Source organism: Oncorhynchus clarkii, chromosome 3 (assembly GCF_045791955.1).
Source record: "Oncorhynchus clarkii lewisi isolate Uvic-CL-2024 chromosome 3, UVic_Ocla_1.0, whole genome shotgun sequence".
Classification (NCBI taxonomy): Eukaryota; Metazoa; Chordata; class Actinopteri; order Salmoniformes; family Salmonidae; genus Oncorhynchus; species Oncorhynchus clarkii.
In genome coordinates this window covers 29664008-29674223 of record NC_092149.1, presented here as the reverse complement: position 1 = coordinate 29674223, position 10216 = coordinate 29664008, and the positions used below count along the sequence as shown (strand labels likewise).

General features: G+C 41.8%; 2 protein-coding genes across 3 annotated transcripts; both read left to right on the top strand.

The window, feature by feature from the left end:
- The first annotated feature begins 508 nt into the window (after positions 1-508).
- LOC139405887 (uncharacterized) lies at positions 509-3780 on the top strand. Of its 2 annotated transcripts, XM_071148327.1 has the most exons (5): positions 509-669; positions 1010-1523; positions 1788-1947; positions 2281-2507; positions 3152-3780. In XM_071148327.1, exons 2-5 carry the CDS (start codon positions 1026-1028, stop codon positions 3290-3292), a joined length of 1026 nt encoding a protein of 341 aa, XP_071004428.1. In that variant the 5' UTR covers positions 509-669; positions 1010-1025; the 3' UTR covers positions 3293-3780. The 2 variants fall into 2 exon arrangements, with proteins under 2 accessions (XP_071004428.1, XP_071004429.1); XM_071148328.1 differs by lacking the exon at positions 509-669 and having other exon boundaries at positions 937-1523; positions 3152-3770.
- A 1208-nt stretch (positions 3781-4988) lies between these two features.
- Positions 4989-10173, top strand: LOC139392690 (deoxyribonuclease-2-alpha-like). Its single transcript, XM_071140862.1, has 7 exons — positions 4989-5119; positions 5575-5672; positions 5979-6147; positions 6723-6822; positions 7014-7178; positions 8994-9218; positions 9382-10173. Exons 2-7 carry the CDS (start codon positions 5575-5577, stop codon positions 9798-9800), a joined length of 1176 nt encoding a protein of 391 aa, XP_070996963.1. The 5' UTR covers positions 4989-5119; the 3' UTR covers positions 9801-10173.
- The last annotated feature ends 43 nt before the right edge of the window (positions 10174-10216 follow it).

Below are 10216 nucleotides of genomic sequence, written 5' to 3'. Positions count from 1 at the left end.
AATTCACAGTGAAAGTTTCATACATCAGTGGGTGATATACAGCAGAACACTTTTTAGAACTACAGAATAGTTCAGACAAGTCATATATGAACAGACACCAATTAACAATTACCCTCCCTTCTGCTCTCTCACTTCACCAAAAATAATCAACATCTGACTATATCTCTCTCCCTCTCTCTCTCACACTTTGTCTACTTCTCCTTTAGCTGCAAGTCAACAGGAAGTATGCCAAACCACAGTCCCTGTCAGAATAACAGAGTGCCTGTTTCAACATGTTGCTGTTTCTGACTGTATGCTGTTCTGCTGAAAATGCAACACAAGCAGAGCAAAACTTCATAGTAATTTCCCCCTTTCTGATGTTCATCTCAAATTATGAGTTTTGGCTTTGTTAAAAACAAGGCTATTTGATAACATCGCACCACTTCAGTTTTTACAGTAATATTTCATAAATCCATGACACAGAGAGATAGGGGACAAATAAATAGGGGTGGGTTGGGGTAAGAGGAACAGGAAGAGACTAGCGAGCGAGAGCTCGTCACTGTGATATGTGAAGCATAACTGATTAGTTGTCATGAAGAAAACTGCCATGTGAATCAGTGATGCCATACCTAATCCATGTGGACAGAAGAAGATGATGTTTATCGGAAACTGAACTCCAGGAAAACACAGGTACGATAGACTTATTGAGAGCGTGGGTGGGTAAGGTAATGATTGGCAGGCGGGCAAGTACAATCCAAGATAGGAATTCAGTGCCTAAAGAAGTGAGCAGGAAACCAGTCCTGGTTTTTCATAAACACCCCTCTTGAGATTATACCATATTATGCTTACAGGTACAGTAGCCGTTCAGTCTGTGTCACACTAGAAGTCTTCTACATGTGTTGTTGGGAGTTAACATTTTGATCAACTCTATTAGAGTACCTAATACATTTTCTTAGAACCAGTTCCACATTCCTCATAATGTACAATAGAACATCAGTTGATATATTTGTCTTATCTAATTTTTTGTCAGGTTTACACTGAGACAAATGGATGTTGTCATGGAATACCCAAAGGTCAAAGTTGAAACAGCTGAAGAGGAGCACTTGGAGGATCTAATCATTATTAAGGAGGGGGATATTGAGGGAGGGATAGAGACAATAACAGGCAAGAGCAACGATGAAGACTCCAGTGCGGAAGAGGATGCCACTGCCAGACATGGACAGATTGGAAAAGCCAACACTGAAAGCGGAGATGGCGACAAAAGAAAAAAGGATAACCATATAAATCAAGCAAAAGGAGAGACTGGGACAGAGGAGGGGGTTGAGCACATTAAAGGGATGGATAAATTAGTAATGGATGGCCCGAAAATACATGGCAAGAAAGAAGGGATGGCGATGGTGGATAAAACAGAAAAATACAAAACAACAGAACAAGATTTGGAGACGGACAAACCATCACAAGGATTACAAGTTGACACAAATAGACATCTTCCCTTTGACCAGTTGCCCAAAGATACGCTGAGCCCAGAGCATGCCCAAAAGCAGGTCTATAACATTTGCTTTCACTAAAAAAATGCAGCAATTTCCCTTGTGCCCACAATTACAATAATTCCGTTATTGGGTTTTCTTTCACATATAGAAAAAGAACAAACAACATCCCAGTGGTGGAAGAATGAGGGGTTCATTTTGTGGTTACAGAATTTGTATGTGTGGAAATGCCAGCGTGTTTGAAATGAGTAGTGATACCCCCCATTTTGATGTCCTTGATAATGACTACTCTTTCTGCCACCTGCCACCTGTCTTTCCCAGGCTCAACGGTTAACCCCTTACTTCCCAGACGCTCTGTATGACCTGGTTTTTACTCTGCAAGAAGGAAGACGACTCAATGACCAACGGTGTTCCTTCAGAGGGAGGAGAAGGTGCCATTCTGAACCCAACACCTACATTCCGGCCCACAGAGCCCACAGAGGTGATAGAATGCGAAAACAACTCCCTGTAATAATAACGAAGTGACTGTGGTAAACATGACAACTTTTGCCATTAGCTTCCCTTGTTTCAACATTGACACGCTGACTCACTTCAAATGACAGAAGGGGAAACGCTGTAAATAACTGTACGGTACCAACATCCATCGAAGCACTTCTATCATATAACTGTGGCAGGGACACATATTAGGATGTCATCTGTACATTAGTAAAATATTGAAATAATATTGCTGAATGATTAACTAGGACACTAAATGAACTAGGCCACTAAATGTAGCCTGTCTCCACTCTCTTTTCTCCCCTTCCATTCCCAACAGTGCATTTTTCCTCAATGACCTCGCTGCAGAAAGACGAGTTCTTTGACTTGGTGGCTACTTCCCAAGGCCGTCGGCTTGACGACCAGCGAGTGGAACTACATGACACCCCACCCCTTAAGCCGAAAGCCAATAAGAAGAGGAGCAGCGTAAAAGATACAAAACCTAAAAAGTCTGCTCCAATTGCAGTGCAGAACGAGGACTTGTACAATATGATTCTCATCTCGCAAGTAAGTAACTGTAATCACCCAAGCTGCCAATAGTCAATTTGACCAAAACATTATTTTGTTCTTGTCATAAGCAAAATATCATGTAGGCATCATGTCATAAGGTGTTACGTTAATATCATGTTACAGTGCTACATTGGCATAACAGATGAAGGATCTTCATTTTCCTGCGCCCCAGGAAATGCAATGACTTTGTGCTTTACATAAATGAACGGAAAACCCGCACTAACACAGTTATATTAACAGTATTTCCCTTTTCAAGTAGCTTAATTTTGGCCAGTTTATAGCCTAACCACCGATCATGCAACATTATGGACTAAACATTCAAATGCTGTTGCTGCAGGATTATTTTACTGCAACAATACTGGTCAAATGAATATCCTACACCTGTATGTCATGTGCTGTAACATGGGGATTGGGTATTATGTTGTATGGTGTAACAACATATCATGTCATATGGTGTATAAGCATCATGTTATATGGTGTATAAGCATCATGTCATATGGTGTATAAGCATCATGTCATATGGTGTATAAGCATCATGTTGTGTGATGTTACGTAGGCGTAATGTCTCGTCTCCGTACCTCAGGTCCAGTGTAAAATAGGCATCAAACCATGTGGTGTTTCTGACTGTCTCTGTACTTCAGGCCCAGGGTAGGCTGGAGGAGCAGCGCAGTGTGGCCCCAGGGCCTATGGATGATGAGGACTTCTTTTCCTTACTGCTGAGTGTCCAGGGAGGACGCATGGAGGACCAGAGGACTGAGTTGCCTGGGATTCTGGGAACCTGAGAGATACACATGCTGTAGAGATGGGCTCAAATGGCTCAGAGTATGTGGTGTAGCCCTATAGAGCAATGGCTTTTGCTTCTTATTAACCTGGCCAGACCAGGCATGACCATTTTGTTCTGTTATGGTCTGAGTTGACAGTATCATCTGTATCGATACCTGCATCAGTCATTTAATAAAAAAAATTGTATGTGAATAATAGAGTCATCATTTCAGTTGCATAATGCTGTAGAGACTAATTCCAATGTTTGTTGTATGATATTAAGCTTACAGAGTGGGCTGATTTGTCTGTTGACTGCACAATAATTTGGATGTTATTCAAAATGCCCCTACGCTTTGGGGTGCTTTAAATGTGTTTATTGCAATATGAGGAAATTAGTTTTGCTCACCACAGCAGTGAACGAGTATTAATGAGAGTGTTTGTGTTTCCATCTTATATTTGAATTCAGCTCCTCACGAGAATAAAATAAGCGTTAAATGTTTGACCTGCACCAAGAGTGTTTCTAGTTATTCCCCGAGAAGGCTTACGATAAAGTCCCTCAGCCTTTGTCTACTGGACCCCACAGAGATTTTGAGGGACAATGCAAGGGCCAACACAGCATCAAAACCCTGGGGGCCTCCAGGAAGCCTGCAGTCTTGTCAGACTCCAGTCCACTCCAACTTTGACGGCAACTTTCAGAGGAAGTCTTGAACTGTCTGTGCAGAGAAGGTGGTAAGTGATGAGGAAGAATGCTTATTATGGCAGTTCCTCAAAGTGTGATTCAATGTAAAGCTTTTTAAAGAGCAGTGATAATAGCAAGAGCAGTGAAAAGTTATCATATCATATGACAACTGGCTGCTCGAAGGTCAAAATGCTAAGTATGCTCTGTGCAACACAAGTAACTTGAAGTGGAGTCCTTTCGTTAACTTTCTTCAGCCTTCTAGACCTTCTTTACAATTGTTAAAAACAAAGTCCCAAAGACAGAGAAACTGTTTTGGTGGGATATTAAAAGGAGGATTCTTTTTTTTAAATACAAAAAGATAAAGACACAAAATAGATGCCATTGTGAAAGAAATGCATGAGACAGGCATTGAGGAAAACGTCAACAAACCAACCAAAAGTGTAGGCTATACACTGAGCTACAGCCTGTCATCAAAGCAATCTTTGGGGGAATTCAATATATCATACAGTAGTCTGGTAGCATTGCCTGGAATCCAATGAAAGAGAGAGTGACATAATAATGTAAAGGTCTCATTTCTTTATAATGTGTGCATAATGGTGCTTTTTTCAGAATGTTGAGGTTCTCAATCCCAGGCAATTTGCCATAACCACTCAATATGCATTATTCAATTGTCAAACGACAGATATCTGCCTTTACATTACAGTGTTGCAATGCACTAGAAATCAACTTTTCAGGAACAACTAGGCTGTTAGGCTAGCCTACATGTGCTGAGGATTAATTGTCCACAGCAAGTATCAACTCCATCCCTTTAACTGTTAAACCATTGTTGACAACAGCAAGGAAAACACACTTGTTCATTTAATATGTATCCAATAAATATGTATCATACGTTTGCGGCTTGCTTTATGCTCATATACGCTCTGATTCCATTTAAATTAATAGATTTCCCCCATGTGTATAAGGCAGAAGGGTGCTTCTGGTCCAGGGCGTTAATGCAGTTCCTCCACTTTATTAACTCGTGACCAAAAGCCCGCCCCGTGACATCATACTTCAAAACAAGGATGCATCTCAAATAAAGAAATGGAATCGTTCGCCACAATCGAAGATCACGTGGATACGGAAAAAGCTGTAGAATCAGCGCCCTTGTCAAATTCTTATCTACTCAAAGGTAGGCTGTGTTGATGTATAAATTAGACTTTTCAATCAACCTTACAGTGGGGCACATTGGGCATAGGCTATAGCAGGGGTATTCAACTCTTTATTGAGGTCCGGAGCCTGCTGGGTTTATGTTCTAGCTGATCATTATGTGCGCAGACCTGGGTCTGAATGAGTCCCTCCTGATTAGAGGGGAACAAAGAACGCAGTGGAACTGGCTTCGAAGTCAAGAGTTGAGTTTGAGGGGGCTATACATTTAGTTTACTTCTGATATATTGTTACAACATCATAAAATAATTGTATCATCGACTGTCGGCTACTGTTCCAATTTGTAATGCATCGCCGCATACTCTTCTTGTTTCAAAGCCAACCCTTTTCCATTTTAGTCAACAAATGTTGAAGTTGTCATTTCGGCAATAGTTTTTCACAGTTCCTAAAACTATTTTGACCTCGTTGCTTTCCCTTCAGATGTTGTCACTTGTTGTCCTGATGATCCTGTTTCAACCAGAAGAGGGAGGCTCCTCACCTGTCTCCTGTTACAATGATCAAGGGGAAGCTGTTGACTGGTGAGAAAACAGTTCTGGGCAGACTGAAGATTGAACTGATATGACCTCCTTCTTCCCTTAGGTCTGTTAGCTACTTAGTCACAGACCGAGTGCATAGCAAGGTATGGGGTGGCAGGTAGCCTAGTGGTTAGAGCATTGGGCTGCTAACCAAAAGGTTGCTAGATTGAATCTCTGAGCTGACAAGATAAAAATCTGTTGTTCTGCCCATGAACAAGGCAGAATTTGTTCTTAACCGACTTGCCTGGTTATATTTTAAAAAAATGCTAAAACAACACACAGTACTGAGAATCAAATACTTTCTCTCAGGTTCTATCTCTACAAACTCCCCCATGTTGATCGTGAATTTCCCAATGATGGACAGAGTTATCTACTGATGGACAAAGGGAGCGAGGGATGGACGGATGGAAATGTGTTGGTAAATGACAGCACTGGAGCCCTGGGGAGGACAGTGGGCCAGCTGTATGAGCAGGGGAAGGTCTGGTTCCTTCTATTATTAATATCAGAGCACATCTGAATGAACCGTGAAACTTAAAGGGGAAATCCACTCAAACTATCAGGCCCAAAAATGTTTTTTCATGTTTCTTGGAAGTTAAATATCTTGAAACTTGACTGCTGACATGCAAACCATTTTGGAACTGTATCAACAGTGGACTAATTAAAAAAAGACCAAAAGATTGTTTTTGAGTGGATTTTCCCTTTAAGTTTCACTTGCAACACATGTATGTACCACTGCTGAGGTTTTATTTTAGGTAGCTGGCCCCTCCCTTTTTATGTCACAGTGGAGTGAGACAGAAGGACACAAAAAATCTAAATGTGGATCTATAACTTTTTTTTCTGGGTTGTTTCTTTCACTGTCTAATTTTCACTACGGTGCAATTGGAGTTTTCTTTTCACCCAGACAGCCATGATAAATAAATACAGCATATGACATGTTATCAAAGAACAAACACTATTGGCGCTATTAACCTTGTTTGTTTCTGAGTTTAGAGTGTGCAATATGCATGGAAGTCTATATCTTCTGATGATGAGTGTGTGTCCTTTCTTTTGCAGAATGGTGACATTGCGTACATCCTGTACAATGACCAGAGACCACCCGAGGAGGGAGAAAAAGGATTTGGTTTCCTTAGTAGCCAAGGTGGCCACACCAAAGGTCAGGACAATATAAACCTCAGCTGTATACTGTATACAGGCATTACATTGTAATGCTAACCTCAGCACCCAGGCCTCTGGCCAGCTCCTCCATTTGTAGCATGTTCATGTTTTTGTCTGACAAGAGAGTATGTACTGTTGTGAAATGACTCCGCTTTCAATGAGTGTGTTATCTCCCTCTCTCCATCTCAGGTGTTGTCTTATTGGACAAGACACAGGGCTACTGGTTGGTCCACAGCACCCCTAATTTCCCCCCTGTAAAGGAAATGGGGCAATATTCCTACCCAGGTAGTGGTGTACGGAACGGACAGAACTTCATCTGTGTGACCTACCCACTGGAGCGCTTTCAGGCCATTGGTGAGACTGTAATCCTGTAAAAGTCATTTGGAATACTATAAATGTGCCTTTAGAATTCTGAAAAGTATATTGGATTATCCACCCTGTTAAAATGCATGAAACTGTGAATTGCTTCATGAAGACACAAATGTGTTCTATTTCATGCGACTGTTTCATGCTGAGACAGACTGTCTGTGCGTACCACCCGAGCCGACTAGGTGGAATATCTGTTGACGTGCCCTTGAGCAAGGCACTTAACCCTCATTTTCTCCAGGGGTGCCGTACTATTATTGCTGACCCTACAAACTAAGTCCTATGTCATAGTCATTCTCCACAGTAATAGTGGGTCTTTAATGGTAAAGTACTGCTGCCCCTATCACTGAAAAACCTGCATGCAATGAACTTAAAAATGACAATTAACTCATTATTACGCAATAGCTAATAAAGCCACATTAATGTTGACACAATAATTGTGAACCAAAAATAACATTTGCATAAACAATTTAGGTCATTAGCATTTTAGCATTTTGTAGTAGCAAGTGCCACTACAACCTGGCTAGCAAATGGTGCTGTTACCGTAGTGACAGATAGGGTTATCCTCTATGGCACTGTAACCATAGAGACCATACTCCTCCCGCGGTGCGATGTTTGCTCTGTAAGTTTCATGTCTCTCGTGGAGTTATACTGAACAAAAATATAAACACAACATGTGACATGTCTGGTGAGTATGCAGGCCATGGAAGAACTGGGACATTTTCAGCTTCCAGGAATTGTTTACAGATCCTTGTGACATGGGACCGTGCATTATCATGCTGAAACATGAGGTGTTGGCGGCGGATGAATGGCATGACAATGGGCCTCAGGATCTCTTCATGGTATCTCTGTGCATTCAAATAGCCATTGTTAAAATGCAATTGTGTTCGTTGTCTGTAGCTTATGCCTGCCTATACCATAACCCCACCGCCACCATGGAACACTCTCTTCACAACGTTGACATCAGCAAACTGCTCGCACACACAACGCCATACATGTGGTCTGCAGTTGTGAGGGCGGATGGACGTACTGCCAAATTCTCTATTTGGATGCAGCTTATGGTAGAGAAATGAACATTCAATTATCTGTCAACAGCTTTGGTGGACATTCCAGCAGTCAGCATGCCAATTGCTCACTCAACTTGAGACATTTGTGGCATTTTATTGTCCCCAGCACAAGGTGCACCTGTGTAACGATAGTGCTGTTGAATCAGATTCTTAATATGCCACATCTGTCAGGTGGATGGATTATCCTGGCAAAGGAGAAATGCTCACTAACAGGGATATAAACAAATTTGTGCACAAAATTTGAGATTGAAAAAGCTTTTTGTGTGTATGGAACATTTCTGGGATCTTTTATTTCAGCTCATGAAACATGGGACCAACACTTCATGTGTTGCGTATATATTTTTGTTCAGCTTAAGATGAGTGTCATTAATTGTGATGGGAGTTCTCAGTGGAGGCCAACTTCCATCAACCTCAAAGCATTGTCTTGTCTTAAAACATTTTCAATCTCAGCCACAGTCAGTGGTCTTGTATGTACAGGCATTTGTCTGCTACTCTGTTTGAAGAATTTGAAAAGTAGTCATACTAATGCTCTAGATTAAGATAGGCACCAAGTTCCAAGACAAGTACTATTTCATTTTTTTATTTAACTAGTCAGTTAAGAACAAATTCTTATTTACAATGGCGGCCAAACCGGATTGATCAGTCAATTCATCATTATTTGCTTTACTTTTGACACAATTCATTGATTTAAATGTTTGAAGTGTTCAGTTGACATGTATTATGTTTTAAATTGCAGGAGAGCAGTTGCAGATCAACCAGCCCAATGTGTATGACTGCGGTGTCCCTGCTTCCTTGGCCTCTCTGGTGCCCGCACTGGCTGACGTCTGTAACAACAGCCAAGGTCAGATGGCCTATAGCAGCTTACTGCACACCCAACCTGCATCCAATCGCAGCGTGTCTCTCACCTCATTGGGTGGAACCGAGTTCATCAGCTTTGCCAAGGGGAGATCATTCAATAATGGTAAGGAACAATTTAGAAACTATTCGTTTGTCATTTTTTTTGTACTGTTGAAGTGTTGTTTCATGGTAAGAATGACTATTCATGTCATTACCGTTTTGTCGTTGTGATTGACCCAACATTTAACCACAATATCCCCATTTCCCCTCCTCCTGTCTCCCATTAGATCTGTACCACTCCTGGGTGGCTCCCTCCCTCCAGTCAGACCTCCTAGTCCAGTTCTGGATCCGCTCCACTGGCATCCTGCCCTCTGACTGCTCCCTGGGCTGGAAGGTCCTGGACATCCAGCTTATCTCCCCAGGCGGGAGGATCACCTTCAAGGCCTCCAACGACCACTCCAAGTGGGCCGTGAGTACCACCGGGGGTGGGTTGGATGGAGCTGCTGGCTGGGTGTGTGTGGGCGACATCAACCGGAACGAGGCTGAGGAGAAGAGAGGGGGCGGGACGGTGTGTCTGCAGGACGCCACGGTGTGGAAGGCCTATCGGACAGCGGCGCTGGAGTGTGAGATGTGCGGGGGAGGGACTAGCGGGTGTGATGTGGACGTAGAGGATGCAAGGCACTACCAGGGAGATATGAATCAGTAAGCATCAGTGTAAAGTTACTAGTATGCACACAGTTCACTGAGCAGGTAGGTGTATTAGTATTATTGAGCTCCATGAACAAGGTACCCCATAGAATGTTGATTAATAAGGTACCAGAATCTAATTCACTTTTTTTATGGCAGTTTTGGAGTGTTTCATAAATTGCCATGAATAGAAACATACTTGAAAGGGAAGTGGCACTCCTGTAATCATTAAACAATGATCATTTTGATGCACGCTATGTAGTTCTATAAGTTGCTAATGACTGTAGGCAATGTTGATTGTGATCTCAGGTATGTTTTTAGACATTTTATGTGTCTGTTTTCAACCTTTTTTATGTGACAAATGATAAAAAAAAAAAAAGATTGTTAAAGTATGTGTCATGTTTTTTCTTGAATTCTTTTACTTTTTAGTCAAAC

Excerpts from the sequence above, each read along its gene's own strand:
- LOC139405887 (XM_071148327.1), top strand. The coding sequence starts at position 1,026 with ATGGATGTTGTCATGGAATACCCAAAGGTCAAAGTTGAAACAGCTGAA. Across the intron at positions 1,524-1,787 it reads CAGAGCATGCCCAAAAGCAG|GCTCAACGGTTAACCCCTTA; the intron begins GTCTATAACATT and ends TGTCTTTCCCAG. Across the intron at positions 1,948-2,280 it reads GGCCCACAGAGCCCACAGAG|TGCATTTTTCCTCAATGACC; the intron begins GTGATAGAATGC and ends CATTCCCAACAG.
- LOC139392690 (XM_071140862.1), top strand. The coding sequence starts at position 5,575 with ATGTTGTCACTTGTTGTCCTGATGATCCTGTTTCAACCAGAAGAGGGA. Across the intron at positions 7,179-8,993 it reads GGAGCGCTTTCAGGCCATTG|GAGAGCAGTTGCAGATCAAC; the intron begins GTGAGACTGTAA and ends TTTAAATTGCAG. Across the intron at positions 9,219-9,381 it reads GGGGAGATCATTCAATAATG|ATCTGTACCACTCCTGGGTG; the intron begins GTAAGGAACAAT and ends GTCTCCCATTAG.